Source organism: Clytia hemisphaerica, unplaced genomic scaffold, assembly GCF_902728285.1.
Source record: "Clytia hemisphaerica strain Z4C2 unplaced genomic scaffold, Clytia hemisphaerica genome assembly, whole genome shotgun sequence".
Lineage (NCBI taxonomy): Eukaryota > Metazoa > Cnidaria > Hydrozoa > Leptothecata > Clytiidae > Clytia > Clytia hemisphaerica.
Window position 1 is genome coordinate 481790 of NW_027103585.1, and position 21532 is coordinate 503321.

At 35.9% G+C, this 21532-nt stretch overlaps 1 protein-coding gene across 2 annotated transcripts; it reads right to left on the reverse strand.

The window, feature by feature from the left end:
• Nucleotides 1–327: 327 nt before the first annotated feature.
• Nucleotides 328–21499, reverse strand: LOC136801351 (cytoskeleton-associated protein 2-like). Of its 2 annotated transcripts, XM_067057988.1 has the most exons (11): nt 21369–21499; nt 12049–12153; nt 6609–6662; nt 6156–6188; nt 4924–5769; nt 4722–4754; nt 4370–4559; nt 3912–4082; nt 1879–1972; nt 1375–1507; nt 328–1104 (listed from the first exon to the last, which is right to left on the reverse strand). In XM_067057988.1, exons 2-11 carry the CDS (start codon nt 12135–12137, stop codon nt 837–839), a joined length of 1911 nt encoding a protein of 636 aa, XP_066914089.1. In that variant the 5' UTR covers nt 12138–12153; nt 21369–21499; the 3' UTR covers nt 328–836. The 2 variants fall into 2 exon arrangements, with proteins under 2 accessions (XP_066914089.1, XP_066914090.1); XM_067057989.1 differs by lacking the exon at nt 12049–12153.
• Between the last annotated feature and the right edge of the window lie 33 nt (nt 21500–21532).

The window sequence follows — 21532 nt, forward strand, 5'->3', positions numbered from 1 at the left end:
TTGACTTTTTATTACATTATCACTTCTATCCGTCTTTCTATCTATATTTCAAGTATTAAGAGGTCCACGTCACTTTGAGTTGTGGAATATCATTTAGCGTGGCTTTATTTAATATCGTGAATAACACAGCTTAGCTTTCTCTGAAATTAACTGTGGAGACATATCTGTAAGGATATGTCTTAATCAATCAAAGATACGAAGACAGGCTTTCGTAGCAGAAGGCGCCGCTTCTTCAAAAACGGACATGCAGCACCACGGACAGCGACGAAAAGCTTGAAACTGGGTCAACAAAAAGGGTTATATAAATGACAAGTAAAGGTAGAGTAATGGACTTTCAAATATTGTGCCGCATATATTCACAAAGCAAGTGAAGAAAAAAATACTTAGTAAGATATGTACAAAATCAGCTGTAAGACCACCACAGATGAAAGAAAACAACATATTTACATATGAAATGTTTTTGAAAAAGATACATATGATAGAGAGTAATAGAGGATAATCAAAGACTAAGCCTTCTTCGTTACTCATATTGTAACTGTATCAGAAAGTTTAGAAATCCAATTCAATATTTTTTATCCTGAAAGAGTCTTCACGAACTTACGTCATAATCCACATGGTTCAATATCTAAAGAATTCAATACACTAATAAACAGCCATTTTTGTTTTCACTGGTAATTATATCGAGAAATACTTTAGAAATGGCTGAACATTATCATCACTATGTAGTTGAAATAGATTATTTATAACCAACAACTCAAAGTTATCCCATATATACAAATTCAAAACCAGATATCGTTCACAAGTGTTTCTATATACAAAATCGAAAAAATTTTTTATCATTCCATGAAAGATAATTCGCATGCGCAATCTTCGTCTACCGGTTCTTTTTCTTCTTCCTCGATCAACCAGCCGTTATTCAAAGGAGTATTTATAAATTTGCTTGGTACAAAGCCTAAATTTCCTTCAATAATGTCTTGTTCAACTTGAGTGGGCGAGTCAATGAGACGATCGTCTTCTCGAAGGAAATTCGGAATATCCGATCTTCGAAGTCTTGCTGATCTTCGGACGGGTGTCATGATTTTCCTTTTCAACTGTTTGTTAAGCCTGAAAAAATGACGATGGATCAAACGTTAGACGCTACGTCGAAGAAACACTGTGAAAAGAGTAGCTGTTAATTTGTATGAGAGGTAGAGAAAACAACAGGTAATATCGAAGAAAGACTGCCATTCACAGGCAAACTTCACCATTATCATCTGACATTATGTCAACGATAAATAACAATTACAAACAAACAAACAAACAAACAAACAAACACTAGGAAAGATAAAGAAGTGAGACAACTTTTGAAAAACTTTTAAAATCAACAATTCATACCTTCTTTTGAAAGCAGTGGATTCAACGATGCAGAATCTGATGATGGAAGATTTGAAATCGATTGGACTATCTCTATTGGCGAAGTGTACTCGACGCCCTGGTGTAATTGCATAGTTCAATCGGTTTAGAGAACCTGAAAATCAAAAAAATCAAATTACTGTTGATGCCAACTAAATAGATTCGGCTACAGTGTACAAGGTGTTGGGATCAACCTTCAGAAAGACTCACAAAATGGTACTGGATGCCTCACTGTTTAATGCTTAGCAATTAGAGACGGATCAAAAGTGAGCGGGAAAAATCCAGGAAAAAGAGTGAAGCCCTCCTACAGGTAGACAGCTATTTTATTTGGGTCGCCTCCGAATGCGGCTGCAAATCCTTACTACAGTATAATATTGATACACAAAACTGAGCGACTGTTAAAATGTTCCTGCCTCTTTTCAACCTTTTAATTTCATATCAAATTAGGACTATTCAGAGCAACATAATAGGGAAATAAAAACATACCGTTGGGTTGGCTTTCTTCTTCTTCTTCTTCTTGATCTTCGTTTTCAATTTGTTGCAAGAAGCGGCAAATTTCCTCTCGTATCTTCTCATCTGGCTAAAGTGACGTAAGATGAAATGAAATTTAAATTGCCGGTAAGAAAAATACCGAGAAAAAAATTAATGACTCAGGGGAAATTCATCTAGTATTAGCCTCCGTCTCAGAACGCGGTCAGAAAATTTTGCGGATAATTTCACAGCGAAAATGCATCCAGTGAAATGTGAGTAATGTATCATAGTTCAAGTCGACTGACATAATTATACACATAATACATGTTACAAGTTCTGCCTACGGATTCTCAAGCTCGGCTATAATAAAACTATTACATGTTAGTAGCAGACCCGACTGACCAATGTTATGTAGCAGGTTGAAACATGAGTTTCTACTGGAAAGATGCAGTTTGTTTTCAAGTTAAATCTTCAAAATAAAACAAACTGTGTGGGTTTCTTTACTTCCAAACAACCTACCAATAGTTTTGGAACACTCCATAATAAAGGAAGATGGCTCTTCTTGTGGATTGGCTTTCTGATACCCCATATAAACACGATGTGACATGAAAGTGAAGAGACATGATTTGTTGGTTTTTGTTTGATTTGTTGACTCATATATCTCATGGCAAATGGGATAGCAAATGACTTTTCATGTATTGCTTGGCTCTACATATGATACCTCTAACTTTGAACACCTCCAGAATGTTGAAAAAAGCATTTTACGAGATAAGTTTCAATTATAATTTTAATGGAAATTTTTAATCGACAGATTTGGCTTGGCCTCAGTTTTGTTTGGTTAATGTTTGATATCGTGATCATTAAAAGCAATGAAACGCCACACAGTCACTCTACACATGATGCCTCCAGCCATGATTGGTATCAGAATGTTGGAAAAAAACATTTTACGAGAAATTGTTGATATAAATTATATTGACTTATTTTTACAATTTTGGCGGTGTGGGTTTAGTTGGTTGATAATGTTTACACTGTGGGATGGTTTTCAAAAAACTGTTATATTGATTGTTGTTTGTTGGAATTGATGGAAGAACCTTTTTTTGATAAATACTTTATTTTTTTCATGAATCGAAAAAACCGTGTGGATAGTATGTCTTGTAGTAACCAATGCAGTGTCTGTTTTCAAATTTTGAAAGCTCTATACCTACTGAATTGAGGCTCCGACTAGCTCTGAGCCATGTTTTTTTCTTTGTTGCTATTAAAGATAGATTTTTAAATTGTCGTAATGTAAATTTATGGTAAAGTTTTAGTTTTTGAGTTTAGTTCATCAGTAGTACATACATACAGTAGTATTTTTTCAGTAATCCTTTCTTGTAAATATAGTAACATTTAACCAGACTCATTGCCCTCATTATATTCGAATTTGTATTTTTTTATGACTGATAAGTATATATTTTTAAACACCAAAACAAAGCAAAAAACATGCCAGTTCTTTCTGGACAAATATATATGTATACTTTATTTTGTGCTTTGAGTTCTATTTTAATCAACCCTCTCAACTGCTGATCTTTCAACTATCATTTTGGAGTATAGAATGGGCTTCCATAGTACCATTTTCTCTAAGTATTTTGTGCAAATTTTCAACAAAGAAGTAGACTTCTTGACTGTCCTTGTCCCTTATGTTAAAGTTGTTCTGATGGAGGACATTGCTATTTTTGGTAGCCTTCACATATCAATAAGGAGCTTTGGTGTAAATGTTTTTTTCTGATGAAATCATACTAATCTGAAACTATTAGGCCTTTATGAACTTTCTAGAACAATAATCTTGCTCCAATCTTGAGAAACACTGGAAAAATAGGTTAGCATTCCCTGCCATAATTTCACAGATTTCCTCTGCTTTCTGCTTGAAAACGCTGTCGTATAGCCGAAAACGAAAGTGAAACTGTGAAAACGTCCGCAAATTCGGGCCCAGTCCTCTTCCGAGACGGAGGCTAATTGTAAGCTTTTTATCAAAGAGATTTTGAAAGATTCAAGAAATATTTAGTTTTTACCTTTGCTTCATGAGTGCACGCTTGTTCCAGTATAGAGATGACGTTTTGAATGTTAGAGGAAGATGATACAGATTCCAGTCTAGCTTTACAAATCCAATAATTCGCTAGCCTTTGCACTTCCGCGTGGTTGGATGATAATTCGTTGAGTTTGGTACGGACTCTCTTTTGGTCCTGAAAGTTACAAATGAGTTTTAAATGAGTACGGTTTTGTCCCCCTAACTCGAAAACACAAGGGAACATAAGATTTCTCATCTTATGGAGAGTTATCAATAGTCTGCTGTAACCACAGAGCTTGACGCAAATCAATCATTTACTTTTCCGCATTTCACTACATTTTACCCCATAAGTAATACATGCAAGAGGCCAATACCTCTAACGTCGTCAAGGTATGAAAGAGCAGTTATATCTTATATTGGGGTGAAACTGGAGTTTCAAAAAGATTTTCCCTGTTCTCTTACATTTTGAACATCTTCCAGAAGTGCCTCTAATTGATTATCGAGGTCATCAAGTACATTGATGTTGACATTCTCAGAGGACGATCCTTGAGTTTCAACTTGTTCCTGGACGTTTGAAGATTTGAATTTCTTTGGATGAGGACTTTTATAGTTACAGAGCGTTGATCTTCTTCGATCAGTAGATGGAGTTTTTCTAGTTGGTAAGAAGAAAACAGGTGCAAAAAGGTGAAATAGTGAAAAACGTAGGGTCAAGCAAAGATGTATTTCTGACCAGACATTAATAGTGTAAAAGCGTTCAGTTTTATTTTTCATTTAACGATTACTATTCATTAAAAGCAAACAACGAAGCACTTACCCTTTTGCAGCAAGCCACAAATCAAGTCGCTCCCTAGAAGCAAAGAAAAAGAAAGTCATTTAACCAAGTCTCGAAACTCATGGGAACATATTGGACCGTAATAAATACACCATAAAAGAATCACACACTTTCCTTGCAATCAGAAGTTAAAAGCTCTCAGATTTCTATGCCTAGACTAAATATATTTCGCAGAAACTTTTACCTTCTAGAAAGTGTTTCATTTTTCCAAGGTGTGGCAGCGGCATTGAATTCCAAATCAACCATACTTTTCCTTTTGTTTCTCACTTCACTGGCGAACGGCTTTGGTGACGTTAACTTCTTGTTTGACGAAAGTGAAAACTGCAACATACTTTTACGTTTGTTTTGTTTGATGTTTTCTTTGTGTTCGTCCGTCTTATTGGTTTCGCTCACCGGGAATCCGTGAATGGTTCTGCGTTTATTAGAAGTCGATACTTTGTCGTCGTTTGGTTTGAAATTCGGTGCTAAACTTTTGCGTTTTTTGATGCTTAGGATAGATTCCTTCGGTTCTTCGTTTGTATTTATCTTGCTGTTCGGAGCAAGACTCTTCCTTTTGTTGATGTTTTGAATGTTGTTTTTGACGAAGTCTTTAGGAGCCAAGCTTTTACGAGAGCTTGTGTTTCGTTCTTGAGGGTGAAGTATATTAAGAGATTTTCTTTCCACTGCTAAACTCTTACGTGTCGAAATTGCATTGATCTTTTCATTTGTTAATTGTTCGGCTTTTGATGTGATTTTAGAAGACGGAGCCATACTTTTTCGCCTTTTGTTGTCCTCGACAGATGATGTTTTCTTTAAATCGGTTAAACTGTGCATCGTTTTTCGTTTGTTGTTTTGAACGTTAGGAAGACTGTTATTGATGTCCAATCGATTCTCTTTGGATACTACAAAGGTCTTTCTTCGATCGAAATGATATTCTGATTTAATTTTTTTGGCTTCTATTTTGTTGGGTTTGTAGGAAGGACTGGAAACGACAGCCGCTAATGATCGTTTCCGACTCAACAACGGATGACACGATTCTTTCTTTGAGATTCTGAAGGAGAGAAAACATCATTTGAAACAAAACCTCATTACGAAAACATCTTAAATGTTTTATTAAAATTGTTTCGAAAGTGTAGATAAGATTTAGAAACTTTTTTGAGAGGAGGCCCGCGAATTAGGCCTGGCAAAAGTGCACAAAATGGTATGACGATTTAAAGCTAGAAATCCTGTGAAATCTGTTACGGTTTAGACAGGTTTTGAACTTCGAACGTCTGTATTTCTTTATAAACGACATAAGGAGACATGCCTAGAAATTTGAATGATTTCGATACAACAATAGAGAAGAACCAATTAAGAACGATTCCATAACATCTTAGGTATTTTTTATGTCTTGTATGTAACATGAGAACAAACCAAAGATCATAAGAAAATTCTCACCCTTTTTCTTTTCTCCATTGCTCAAGAAGTTGACTGAAACGAAAATTGGGAACATATTATAATTATACAACGTTCAAACAAAATGACCTGCTGGATTATAAAGGTTCTTGTTAAAAACACGTTTAGTGCGAAGAAAATGTTGTAAAAATTTCAATGCACGGAAAACTTCAATACTAAAGTTCATCTACCTTATCGGGGAAAACTTCGTCGGGGAAAACTTTGTCGGGGAAAATTTTCGTCGGGGAAAATTTTCGTCTGGGAAAAATATTCGTCACTTGCTGGTAGTTGGTAAACGCATTAAGGCCGGGGAAAATTTTCGTCGGGAAAAAATATTCGTCACTTGGCCAAAATTTCGTTACTTTTCCCCGACGAAGTTTCCCCGATAAGGTATACGGTAACGCACAAAAAACACCTGGTTAAAGAATGTCAAAGTTTCAAACAAAAAAAACCTACCCTCTTTGAAGACTTTCCACCTTTCGTTTCGTCTTTTTCATATTGCTCGATGTCCTGAAAAAGCGGAAAGAAATTCTTCAAAACAATGTTAATCAAGACCACCGCCCCACCCTGTCGTATTAAAAACAAAGGAAACTGGCTCCCCATGGTAGTAATTTTGAACGGTGGAGGTCCAGATTTCAGGATTTGTACTATGTTTAAGCTTTTTTCTATATGTTACAATGCCTCAATTGAGTGAGTGACGTCAATACTTTAAAATACATAATAAATACGAAATGATTGACGTCAAATAAAAAATAAGAGTTACTAGTCAAAAAAAGAAGCAGAAAAGCTTCAGATAAGTTTTAGAGGAATAAAGAAGTGACTTATTAACGCAAAAAAGACTTCAAAATGGCTGATCGAAGATTGGCTGCTTCTATTCATGAGAATAATTCAATAAAAGACGATGATTGCTGTTCAAATCACTTCCGAGTAGCTACAAAGCAAGATGTCGGTTGCAGAATTATGGACGGCAAAAATAAGTATCAAATTAATTCCATGCGACACGTCACAGATATGAGTGAAGGGTTCTCTGCAAGAGCTCAAAGATATGAGGGCAAGTGTTCTTTCATTATAAGTGAAACAACTACAGCTACAAATTTCTTTCAGTCAAAGATTTGTGCTCGAATTTTGTTCAATTTCGAATAATTCTCGATTGCTTTTGATAAACAACTGACGCACGACTTGCAAAATAATTTTCCTATATTTCATTTTCCAGTGACATACGTGTCTCCACGTAAACAAAACATCCTTCAACGATTATGGCGCAGGTTGAAACGCGACAAATTGCGAAAACTCGCCAAGAAGTTAACGAATGCAGAGGAGACGATTGCTATTGATCGAAGGTGGTATCATAAATTGATTTGGTGCAGAGGAGAGGCAGATCCAGACGATTTCTTGATAGAAGATTCTTTTTCACTGCCTGCAGATGTTCGAGAAAGCGAAAGTCTCATAATTGGTGAGTCTTTTACTTTTTCTCTGATTCTAATTTTTCTGTTTGTTTGTTGAACATAAAACAATAAAATGAAACCCGCCCAAACTGGCTTACATTTTCGCGGAATCGATTGGAATAGTAGAACTTCTGAGAAAATTTCAGAACATTGGGTTTTAAGAACTCAACTTTTCTAAATCCTTAATACTACATTGAAACTCTTATTTTAGCTGACACGACCTTGTTTGTTGTTGGCAAACAAATTCCCACCAATCAAACCAATGAGGAATGTGAATCACTCAGAATCATTTCTTCGCTTTCTGACAGTTCATCTGAAGAAACAACCTCCATACAAAATGCTGTTCACCAGAAATTGATTCTTCAAGACTCCGTACACCAGCCCAGATAAATAATAGTAATGAATTGGAAACAGTCGGGATTGGAAGTGTGGTGGATTTCCCACCAGTCGAAAATACTATTTTCGCAAAAAGGAGACCTCTTCCAAAAATCGCCAATAAAGGACCACACCCTTGGTCTCATCAATTAACTGGCGGAGAAAAGGAACAACCTGCTCCAGTTATTTCAAAACAACTCACCTCACGTCCTTTACCTAAGATCAAAGACTGTTGTTCAAATGTCACATTGGATGAAACAAATAAAAGTTCTTTCGACAGTGGCATAGACGAGTTCGCGGATGAAGTGAATGAGGAGATTGAACGCGCGATGCGCGCGGCCTGTGCAAGGAACGTTCCCGCGAAGAAAGAAAATAAGAAACGTGAAGAGCTGCTACTTTGCCAAACACCAAATTTGGAAAAAGGTCAATCTGGTTTCTCTTGGCAATTAGATCATAAGTTGACTGGTCCCTGCAATAGAGCCAGTACCCCACGTCCACAACTGTCCAGCAGTACATTAAGATCAATGAGACGTCGTACAGCAGTAGAGATATCTCTTGGACAACAATTGGCCAAGAAAAAACGCGATGAACTGATCGAAGAGAGGAATGCAAAAATCAATCAGCGTAAAGAACGCTTTCAAGATTCTCAAGAAACGAAAGAACTTGATCATGAAGTACACAAACAAAAATTGATAAATGATCAACGAGAAAAAGATAGGAATCTCAGAGAACGACTTGATATGGTGAAACAAAAGAAACAACAAAAAGGTTCAACTGATGTCAAATTGGCCTTGGCAAGACAAAGACGTCAACAACAAGCTAAACTGGAGAACCAGGTAATAATTATTAATTATCTCAAAACATTGAAAAAGTAATCGCAGGTTCCCTCCTTGAGGCTAAATATCGAATGCATTCTCCTAATCTTATTTATGTATAAACAAAAACTCATCTTCTTCTTCTTCAGGGACAGAAATCCTCAGTCGTCAACGCCCAAGTCTCATCCACAAAAGCCGCTGGCTTCCGTTCAAGCGCTCAAAAATCAAAGAAAGGCTTTGTATCTTTCCAAGATTACGAGGATACGCCTGTCAATCTCTCACTAACTCAGAAAGCTCAGAAAGATGACCTTTCTACCGGACCCAAAAACGCCTTAGGATCAAACATGAAGGTCCATGCACCAGGACCTGTAAACGCACGCCTGATGAAAATGATCACAAACCCAAAACTAAGACAAACGTCAACTGAAAAAGAAATGTCAATCAAGAAAGCTCCATCCCTTACATCAGCTAATCGTCCAAAAATCTCACGAGTCGTTTCACAGGAGCGAGTTTCATCTCCAGTTCACTTAAACGCATTCGATGAAACAGACACAAAAACAGTTCCATCATTATTGAAAGTAACTCCTGTTCAAAAGCGATTTCCAATTGCCATGACAATGAAAGAAGCGATTCACAAAGCAGAGGAGGCGAGAAAGGAACGAAAACAAAGAGAGAAAGAGGAAAATGAAGAATACTGCAAAGAGTTCGATAAAGATTGGAATGACTTTTACTCCGTTGATGATAAACACGACAAAATCGAAAGTCCTTCTTCAGGCTATACTGAATATGAATTTTAAACTCATTTAAAAAATTTTCTACTAAAATACTTAAAAACTAATCGAAATATTTTAACTCCTAACTATATTTATTTAACTTAATTTTATCTTCTTTTAACATTTTATAAATTTTTTACTTTAAAAAAAAATATATCATAAAAATTCAAAAAAAATTTCTATTTCTACATTTTATTGTCTCAAAAATAGTTAAAATATACTGAGATTTCTGTGTATTTTGTTGTTGATAAGTATTTTAAGTTCGGTAGAGTTGTTTAATGTGATATGATAATATACGAGTTGCGAGTTACGAGTTACGAGTTGCATTTTAACAAAATAAAATCGCGAGTTACGAGTTGCATTTTAATTCACAAAATTCGCGAGTTGCAAATTAAAAGTGCGAGTTGCAAATTAAAATTGCGAGTTGCAAATTAAAAGTGCGAGTTGCATATTAAAAGTGCGAGTTGCAAATTAAAAGTGCGTGTTACAAATCGAAAAGTCAGTAAGAGTGAAAATTTCTATTGATGATTAAATGATTATTGCTGCTCACTATTATACATAAGAAGAGCAAATATTTGGTGGAGAAAGAAAAAAAATGTACAAAAAGTATTTACATTGCATGAGTGTAAAGAACTGTAGAGAAAAGTGCTCCCGGGCGGGGGCAATAAGTTTGGATGCGTTGTTACTAAAAGGGTAACATGGGTGGTGGGGTAACACGGGGTTAATAGGGGGGGTAATAGGGGGGTGGGGGTAACAAGGTAACAGGCTGAGAATGATGGCTCTAAGGGGTTGTTTCACCTACAGTAATTATAAGATCACATGCAAAACGTGTACAATCATGGTCGTAATATTTTAGAAAAAGGGAAATTCCCACGAATTTTCAAAACTAACAACGATTTGGAAGTGCTCTAAGTTAGGTTGGAAGGATAGAGTTTTAACGCTAGATTTAAGACTTTGGGATCTGAGGATCCAGAAGTTCAAAAATGGTCCAATACAGTACGGCTCAGAATATAGCCTGGAAATCTATAAACCCGTGCCAAATGAAATATCCAATTATATTTAAGAGATGGCCCAAAATCTCGCCCTAACTCCAAATTTTGAAAAACAAGGAAATAAGCTAAATTCTCAATAGATTTTTAACATGATTGTAGAACAGCCATTTGAAAGCTATTGAAGCTTGAATAGGTTGTCGATTTCTATCCTTTTGTGTTATCAGCATCAAATTTATAGGTGATAAAACCCCAAATCAGTCCTTCGTAGAGTGCCTTTTTCGAAAAATTTGGGGTAAAAGTAGAAAATTTTAGAAAATTTTGGATTTTCAATTCCAATCAGGGTCACTCTTTTTGCAAATTTCGGCAAAATTTTTGAAAAACGAGTCCCATATAGAGTCATATTTTGGAACCTCAGCGGAGCATCCCCGTCGGTCGGCAAGGATAGTACCCCCCCCACCCCCGGGGACAAAACCTTTGCTGGGATTGCTTAAAGAAGCTTTATATTTGACCATCAGATCATTATTTCATAAAAATAAGTGATTTTATCAACATAAGGACAATAGAATAATTGATTAGAATTCTATCTCTAAAACTGCCCTTCCCAAAGTTTGTCTCTTGACAATATTTATCTATTTATATCAAAGGCATCTCATTCTGTACAATTAAAATATTTGGTGTAATAAAGTTTGCAGGTATCACACTTAAGTAGCCTGTCAATAATTTTGTCAAAAAGTGTCACTTTGTCTTGAAAATGACAGGTAACGTCCACGTTATTAAAAGCAACATTAAAGATGTTTCTCGATAGGAAGAAACACGCGCATTTCCTTTAAAAACTTAAAGTTATGTAATGCTCTGTTTTGTTTTATACAAAAATGAGCGAAAAAATGTGTGATTTGAGTGGTTTCACAACTTTAGTCACAAAACGTAAACAGTTTGGCTGAGTTTTCCATGCTTTGCTTTGGGTTTAGCTTTTTTTTGTGCTGTTATTATTTAAGATAACAATCTCAGACTTGATTTTAATTTGCAACTTGAACTTTTAATTTGGAGCTCCTACTTTTAATTTGCAGCTCGTACTTTTAATATGCAACTCGCACCTTCAATTTGCAACTCGCACTTTTAATTTGCAACTCGCGAATTTTGTGTGTTAAGATGCAACTCGTAACTCGCAACTCGCGATTTTATTTTGTTAACATGCAACTCGTAATTCGTAACTCGTAAAAAGTAACTCGCAACTCGTGGTTCTAAATGCAACTCGTAACTCGTAACTTGTAACTCGTAACTCGCATATGAAAAATCCTCTGTTTAATTGAGTGTTTCGATTTGGACTACATTCTCAGCATTAGTGGAACATTTTTAGCTTGAGAATCCTGAGATTCTAAGCTCCCAAGTGCTAAATCTAATGGTAAAACTCTACAGTCCAGAACTAAGTTAGGGCACTTTGAAATCAAAACTTGAATGAGCACTCTTACAATATGAAAGAAATTAAAATAACTTACTTCTTAGCTATGGTATTTGTATTTTTTGGTTTCAAAATATTACTTTGGTTTGCTTTAGTGAGCGTGGTTTGTCTCTTCAATTTCTCCATCACGAGCGCCTCTGACCTGATACAGAAGAAAGTAAAATGATTGATTCCAATAACTGTATTGATTACCAAGAATAAGTGAAGTGATTGATTCCAATAATAGCAACAAGCTGTAATGAAACTGTGTGGATTACCAAGAATAAGTATTCACCTGATCTGATTTCTTTTTTAAATTCTTATAATGATGACCGTGGGGGATTGAGTAATCCATTGAAATAGCACAATTTATTCAAGTAATTACAAATTTCTTTGAAAAGTGTGAAAACAAAAATGGATTAAAATGAGGCTTATTATCACATTTAATGAGAATGATTGGTTGGTCATTAGAAATGTAGATCAGTGGAAAGGTGATTTTGAATTTAAAGGGATTCCTGCATAAACAAGTGATACTTTTATGGCCCTACCTGGTTATGCATTTAACACATATTATTGATATCTACGTGAGCGTGCCCGTTAAAACAACCAGAACACAAAAAGTGACGATTTATTAAAATTCGTCGTTTGCTTTCATCACTGATTGTCCCCTGTGCCAATTGGGGGTATTAAGGGAAGGAAGAAGAATGTCTAGAGAATATCTATCTCATCTAAAATTTGAGTAATTTGGTTAGGAACACCGATCTAGGGTGAAAGTTTTTTTTGTGAAAATCTGCTTCCGCCATTGTTAACAAAGGATGGTTCCCTACTTTCATGCAAAAAAATAAGGAAAAATTAATGATCCAGTTTTCTACGAAGTCCAAAAAACCCTTTTTAAGCTGTTTTTGCTGGATTTTGCCCCAAAATCTTTTTTCGAAAATTGGGCTCAGTCACATTCGAGGGTTTATAGTTATGCACGTTTGTGCAAAAAATCATAAAGAATGAATGAACCAATGTCGAGAAAAGTTAATAACTAAGTAATTGGTAATGTGCTTATAAAAAAAATCGAATTTAGCCTCTTTTTCTATAACAACACGTCTAAGCATAAATATTCTTTAAAAAAAAAACATCAATCTCATCAAAAAATTGATTGATTTGGCTAAGAACATTGATTTATGCTTATAAATAGTGATTCTTACAGGATAAAGATATGTTTTTTGAAACCATCTTTTGCCTATGATGGTACCTTACTTTCATGCAAGAAATCAGAAAAAATTAATGATCCAATTTTTTATTAAGCTGTTCTTTTTTGCTGAAACATAGGGTCCTCCAGGGTTCAGGTACCCCCAAAATTCCAATTCCTGGGAAAATACTTCCATGATGAACATCTTTTTCAACAAATTAAAGGTTTTCAAGGGTCATTTTTGACTAATTTTCCAGGGTTTAAAGGGTTTTTTAACACAAACTTTCAAGGGTTTCTAGGGTTTTTAGTTGATCTTTGCTAGTTTTAAAGGATTTCAAGGAAATCTATCGACAGTGGGAGAAAGGTTGAATTTTAAACTCTCAAGGTTGAATCCTCAACTCCCTTAAAACCTTAAAATGCATAAAATACTAGGGGTATTTTAGACGTTTTCTTTAATAAAATCATAAAAACCTTGAAATCTTTCAGACAAATCAGTCTTTTCAATCCCCTTGATTTTGAACAGGACCTCAATAACATTCTTCACCAGATACTTTCTTTATAGTCGTGGTAAAGGCGGGCCTAACTATAGTTGGGCCTAACAGAGAAAATCTTTGATTTTCAATGCTTTAGATTGGCTGATAATTGATAATTTTACAACCACCCATTCTAAATCACCCAGACCTGCCAATCTCATATAATCCCAGTGGCACTTAACAGGTTCAAGGGTAAACCCCTTAAGAATGAGCGTGGAATATCCCCTTTAATCTCAGGGGTTCCAAAAGTATGTTTTCTCATCTAATTCACTGATGTTCGTATCCCACGCAGTGGGAAAAATTTAGTATTTCTGAAAGTTAAAATGGCTCGCCAACATGACTTCATACAAAAACAACAGCCCCCGTCCCCACTTGTCTGTGAAAATGCAGGTAACCCCAAACATATCAGGTACCCCTAAATTTAAGAATACTTCCAGGTACCTGGCTTTTCTAACACTAACACTAACTAACTAACTTTTCTTTATTAGGTACCCCCAAATTTCTGGGGGGTGGTGGACCCTATGTGAAACTTATCCGAAAAACTTTTTTCCAAAAATCGAGCTCCGTCACATTCAAGGGTTTGATTCCTTGTGCAAAATATCAGAAAAATTGAATAACCAATCTGGAGAAAAGCTCATAATGAACAACGGTTAATTTATAGGTCCTCCACCGGGGTAGGTCCAAAAATAAAACTTAATCCATGCATAGCTATCATGGAAAGCATTAGAAAAACTCAAGTCAAAGTTGTCAACAGTGATTCTATTCAAAGATATTTACATCCAAAGTTCTGAATTCAAGACATTCACACTCTGTAGAAGCCATATTAAACAAGCTAGATGCTGAATGGACCTACCTGATGATGAAAGTTAGATAGCAATGCGAGGAGAAAAAAATCAGTCAGAAAATATATCGTTTAGCGAAAATGCATAACGCAATAAATTCATCATTGATTGTTGATGGGGGGAGAGGGAAGGGTTGTAGGGAAAATTAATAGAAAGTTCTGGTCGCAAAAATCAGTTTTATTGACAATTGAATCATGCTTGATGGTGAGCATTGTTATCAATAATGTTTTTGAGTGAAGAACATAGAAATTCAAGGAAAACATATAATGAAAATCTGCAAAGACGGCGATTTCCGGCATTTTCAACCGGAAAAAATTTTTTCTCAAAAATCGAACTCGGCCATATTTTGAGCATTGCAAATACGCATCTTTCTGCAAAAAATCAGAAAAAGCTAAAGATGAAAATTCGAGAAAATGTAAAAAAAAACGGTTTTTCCGGCATATTTCTGGCATTTTCGGCCGGGAAAAAAATATTTTTCGAAAATCGGGCTCCGTCACATTTTAGGTATTGTCATTTGCATCAGTGTGCAAATTTCATTGAAAAAAATATGAAAGTACAGCTCGAGAAATTCAAAGAAATACCGTTTTTTTTTCCGGCGAAAATAGGCTGTTCCGGCGATTTTTAGAAAGTTCCGGCTTCAAAAAATCACTTTTATTGACAATTAAACATGCTTGATGGTGGGCATTGCTATCAATAATGTTTTTGTGTGAAAAAAACAACGAAATATAAGGAAAAAGTCCGATTGAAAATCTGCAAAAAAAACGGCGATTTCCGGGATATTTCCGGCCATTTTCAGCCGGAATAGAACTTTTCTCAAAAATCGGACTAGGCCATGTTTTAGACATTGTTAATACGCATCTTTGTGCAAAAAATCAGAAAAAAACTAATGATGAAATCTCGAGGGAAAATGCCAAAAAAAAAAAAAAACGGTTTTTTTTCCGGCCATATTTCCGGCATTTTCGGCCGGAAAAAAAAGTCGTTAATTGAAAACTCAGGCTCTGTCATATTTCAGGTATTGCCATTTTGCATCAGTGTGCAAAATTTCATGAAAAAATATAGAGACAGCTCGAGAATTCAAAGAAATACCATTTTTTCCGGCGAAAATAGGCTGTTCCGGCGATTTTAGAAAGTTCCGGCTTCAAAAATCACTTTTATTGACAATTAAAAACCATGCTTGATGGTGGGGGCATTGCTACAAATAATGTTTTTGTGTGAAAAAAAAAACAACGAAATATAAGGAAAAGTCCAATGAAAATCTGCAAAAAACGGCCGATTTCCGGGATATTTCCGGCATTTTCAGCCGGAATTGAATTTTTCTCAAAAATCGGACTAATCCATGTTTTAGGCATTGCTAATACGCATCTTTGTGCAAAAAATCAGAAAAAACTAATGATGAAATCTCGAGAAAATGCCAAAAAACCGGTTTTTCCGGCATATTTCCGGCATTTTCGGCCGGAAATGAATTTTTTTCGAAAATCGGGCTCCGTCACATTTTGGGCATTACCATTTTGCATCTTTGTGCCAAAAATTAGGAAAAACTAATGAGCCAATCCCGAGAAAAGCTAGTAACGAACGGACGAACGGACGAACGAACAGAGGTTAATTTATAGGACCTACAGCCCACCGGGGTAGGTCCAAAAATGATAATTACAAAGTTTGATTTCAAACTTTCAGGTATCCTTAACCATATTAGGTGAAAATTAGAGGACAGGATCAAAAAATTTACTTTAGACTTTTTATGGTATAGATCATCTCTAAATGTCATACAACCATACGTGGCTAGTGATCAATCCTACTATTCAAAATTATTGAACTCATCTACAGGTATCCTTCTAGCCTGCTCTCGATTATTTTAGTTTGATGACTAGCTGGTATGAACAGAAGTTTTCCAAATTCAAATTTTCTCATTTTTATATTGCTTCCACAAAGTGTAGATGTCCTGAATTTGGAACTTTGGATTTCAATATCTTGGGCGGTTAAAGTTACAGTCTGTTACCTCCCTGTGGACAACAAGGATTTTCCGTAACAATTTACTTTTGAAAAACTTCAGTATTTCTGTAACATTCAAGATTTTTTATGGGAAAATCTTGGATTTTCTGATAATCTTGGATTTTCTGATACTTAGCAAGAAAATAGAGCAAATTTCATGGACTTTCGATACATATGACTAAATAACGAGGAAAAATCCTGGATTTTCCGAAACCTTTTTCAAATTTCTCAGGATTTCCAAGTGAAAAAAAAACAAAAACCCTGTCATCCACAGGGGGCAACGGTTTTTTTCTGGAACTGCCCAACAACATCAGTATATACTTTTTTTCCAAACTTAAAAATAATTCAATCAAATCAAAAATTTTACACTGTCACTTGACATTTTCACCAACACCCCTGGAAATTTAAATGCCATGTTTATCCCCTGGAATAAATCAGGGTAGAACCCCCTGGAATGGAAAAGTTGAAATTTTGTGAAAAAGACCGAGTTGGAGAACAACATTGATGTCATTTTATGAGGAGAGAGAGCCCTCTGAAAATCCTGAGAGAAAATCTAAAATTTGACCACTGGAAAAGTTCATTAATACCCTAGCTGGGAGACCCGTCTACTCTGTTTGTGTGTTTTTGAAGTATAACATTTAGTTAAAACGAAAAATAATATAAAAACAACAGAGTTACAGTAGCCGGGTATTTTTGTAGATGCCAAATCTGGCCGCAGATTTCTATTGGTTGTTAAACAATTGTTGAAATCACGTGATATCATTGTTTTGATTGAAAGTGCGCAAATCTGATTGGCTAACCTTTTATCAACGGCTATTTTGGCATGAAATTTCTTTTTCTTTTCTATTTGGTTGAGTTACAGGAGGCTTTAAAGGCTCTAAATTTAGAGGCCTATTCTCACAACTATAGACACTTACTAATGAGCATCCCGCCAGCACCTTGAACTGACTACTTCAATAATCCTTTGCTCAAGAGAGGGAACAGAAAGAAGCTCAAGCAACCTCTAAAATCAAATCCAACCCAAAATTCTTTTACTTGTACACTAATCGCTTCTCGAAATCTAAACCATTCTTCTGCTAAAAACTAAAGATAACATTGCTCTACCACTTTCAATCATCTGAAGAAACATACTTAACAAAGGAATCACTCCAAACTTTTAAAAACTGGACATATATCCCTAGTTTACAAGAAAGGGAATCAAGGACTTGCTGAAAACTATAGATCCGTTGCCCTCACATCCCACGTTTTAAAGGTCTTTAAAAAGATTGTACGAGCCAAAATACAGAATCATCTAGAAGCAAACAATCTGTATAACAATAATCAACATGGCTTTAGGAAAGACCGCTCCTGTCTTAGTTAATTGCTTCAACACACCAAAAGACTGATCCATTACCTAGAGAATGGAAACAACATTGACGTTATATATTTAGACTTCAGTAAAGCTTTTAATAGAGTAGACCATACCATTTTGTTACACAAGCTTCAGAAAAATGGCATAAAGGATAAGCTCCTTGAATGGATCAGATCCTTTTTGACTCATCGAACACAGAGAGTTTCAGTAAACTCAATCTTGTCCTCAGAAACAGATGTTATTTCAGGTGTGCCGCAAGGATCTGTGCTGGGACTGCTATTGTTCCTGATCATGATTCAAGATATTGATAACAACATCCTTCATTCTTTTTTGGCATTGTTTGCTGACGACACCCATTTTATGAAAGAAATATCCAAACTGGAGGATGTTTATCAGTACAAAATGATCTAGACACTGTCTATAAGTGGACAGAAGACAACAACATGCAGCTGAATGGTCTTAAATTTGAGCACCTTGCCTACGGGAAAAACAACGCTCTGAAGCAAAGTTCACGCTATTTTTCTGACACAGCAATGTTGATCGAAAATAAAGACGAAGATAAAGACCTTGGAGTCACTCTAGACACTCAGTTGACTTATGAGAAACATATCCAAGAACAAATGAAAAAAGTAAAAAATATACCGTCAACTGCTCCAACTTGGGACTATCTTACGCAACATGGGACGGCCATTCCACCACCATTTCACCGAACCTCCAAAGTCATTTGATTTGAGTTAAATGAGCCGCGTATTAGAAAATACACGATTTCTCTTTCGCACTGAGTAGGCTTTTAAATTGAAATATGAAAAAAATCAGAAGTGGAACACGCGCGAATGTGAGCGTTTGACGTCACTCGTGCGGCAAGTTACACACTAATCTCATCGGGCGGTAGGCAGTTAGGCAGCCGGCGTTCTCCAATTCTCCATTCGGTCATTTTAAATGAAAACAAAAGTTAAAAAGGGCGTACTATAAGTGAAAGTTATCGTGACATGTTATGACAGAAAGTATTCGATTGATAAACTTGGTGGAGTTATCAAAACAATTTTGTTGTCAAAGAGATTTAACTAGCAGTAAGTGAAAATACAGGCCAGATATTAACAAGTCCCATGTTGCATACACTCGTCCCAAGATGGGACAGTTGACGGTAAGTGCATATGGATATACCGCACATTCAAATCAAGGAAAATTGAAACCATGTTAACTTTATGGAAAGCACTAGCTATCCCTCATTTGGACTACTGCTCTCAACTCTGGTCTCCCTGGAAGCGTGGCCTTGTCCAGCAACTGGAAGAAATTCAGAAATCTTTTTTACATGGAATTCCATCCCTCAGACATCTAAATTATTGGGAAAAACTCAATCATTAAAACTGTATAGCCTTGAAAGACGGAGAGAGCGGTATCAAATAATTTATACCTGGATCGTCATTGAAGGCAACGTCCCGAATTTTGATTATGACGAAAGTAAAGGAGGCATTTCCTGCCATATAAAACAGAGATTGGGGAGAATTTGCAATCTAAAAGCTGTCAATATCAAACACAAAAATATCTGGAGGCCCTTGATTATTCAACACCCTTCCCAGCAGACCAATACTAAGCCAGTAAGGATTCCACGAAATCTCGCATCGAAGATATTTTTGGCATGATGGGAATGACGCGAGCGTAAGCTCGATGGATTATGGAGTCATTCACGCCGAGCTGAGCTGGAATTATTACTTTACGCCAACTGAAAATCAAACAATCTTTGTAAGTACCGTAGAGTCGTCTAATCTCGACATACGTCTTGCAATCTCGACACCGGATCTGTAAAATAATCAAAACAAACCTTGAATGAAATTCTTGGTATCATTCTTATCGAACAAGTTCATCCATCAAACTAGAAGTTCAGTAAAAATTGCAATCCTTTCAATTAAAAAAACAGCCAAACTATAAGCAGTTTTACACAACACACGAAACGCATGCAAACTTCCTCGTAACTTTCTCGTGTCCATCATTAAAATTTTACAACTTTATTACGCTTCAAGTCACGTGATAAAAATAATTCGCGCGCTTAGCCTGGTTTCCCCTTCCTTATATATAAAAGCACACGCTCTAGGCGCTAACAGGCCGCATGCCGTGATGGCCAGTATGGCGGTCACATTAAATTCAAAAGGAAACCGGGTTCTTTTTATTATTTTCGGTTCACGGTAAAAATGTCTACAAAAAATTCCTCGCGTGCAAAATGTTGTGTTGTTGTGATTTGGACATCTTCGTTGAAAGTATGCTAATTAGTTTTTAGCGATTACTACATCGTTATAAAGTTTTCTTTTCAAATATAAGTAATAACACTTCACATTTCTCATATTATATTAACAATCTGTGACGTGATAAAGAGAGAGTACATTTTAGTGATTAATTGATAACTTTGGTATGTATTTGTTTATGTTTGATTTTTTATTTCGAAGACCAGCCTAAAGCTATGTCGAGATTGCAAGACGTATGTCGAGATTAGACGACTCTACGGTACCCTTACGCTAATGCGCCAAAAAACGTTTCAGTTGTACGCCGAAGATCTTTGGCGTTAGTTACACGAAATCCATACTGGCCGATAAGAGATTTGACAAACTACCCCAAAAAGAAGTATTCAAAAAACACTTAGACACCTTCCTCACAACTGTTCCGGATGAACCTCTACTTGCCCACTATTTTAACCTTAGCCAAGCTGACTCCAACATCCTTAAGGAAACATCAAAGCATTGGCAGTTACATCAAAATGCCTCGAAAATGTCAATATGAAAATTGCGTAATCAGAGAACGTATGTCTCGCTCATTATAAAAAGGCCGAGACAAACTTTCAATAATTGGATTGTAACATCGAGTTAAGTCTCTTTGTTAAGTCACCAGGGGGTAAATAAAACAGACCTTGATACATTTATCGTTCGTTTCAACTTGACCATTTGTTTAAAACTCAGCCTCCTTAATATTTGGGGTAGATAAAATATGTACAAAGAAATTCATACTTTTCCAACCCGGCCAATCTTTAAAAAAGAAGCGAACAATAAAATGTAATTACCCTTTCCAAATAAACCTCTTTGGTGGCGAGCGTAGTCTACTCTGACGTAATTGTACAATTTATGTAATGGGAGTTTGACATAGTAATGTAATGTTGTTTGGGGAATTATGAAGTTCTCTGGGATTTCGATTGCATTTATTCAGGTTGATTTTTTATGACTTCGAATGGTACTTTTTCTAACGAGTTTGATTACTCTGTTCTCACACTTATGTCTTTTTTTTCGCGTCCTTTTCCGTGATTACTTTTATTTATATTTTTAAAGACAGGTAAGAAGGCATATTGATGTAACTGATTGGACTCAACAAACGAGTTGGATGAGCTGTTCAAGCAAAAGCCAAAAAGAGGTACACAAGAGGTAGAAGTAGGGGCCGCCATGAGCTGCATTCGTTATATAGTTTTCAAGAAAAGTTGTAAAGAAATAAATTTAACTGTACCTGTGTATCAAGCAGATTGCTCTCTTTGATGGCGCCTTGTATGTCTAGACAAAATGTCTGATGATGTGCTGTCTGGCGACGTCTGGCGCCTCAAAAAAAAGTTTGTGGCTGGAAATTTCGCTTTTCTTTGAAAAAACCGCGAAGATTTAAAATTTTCTAGCCTG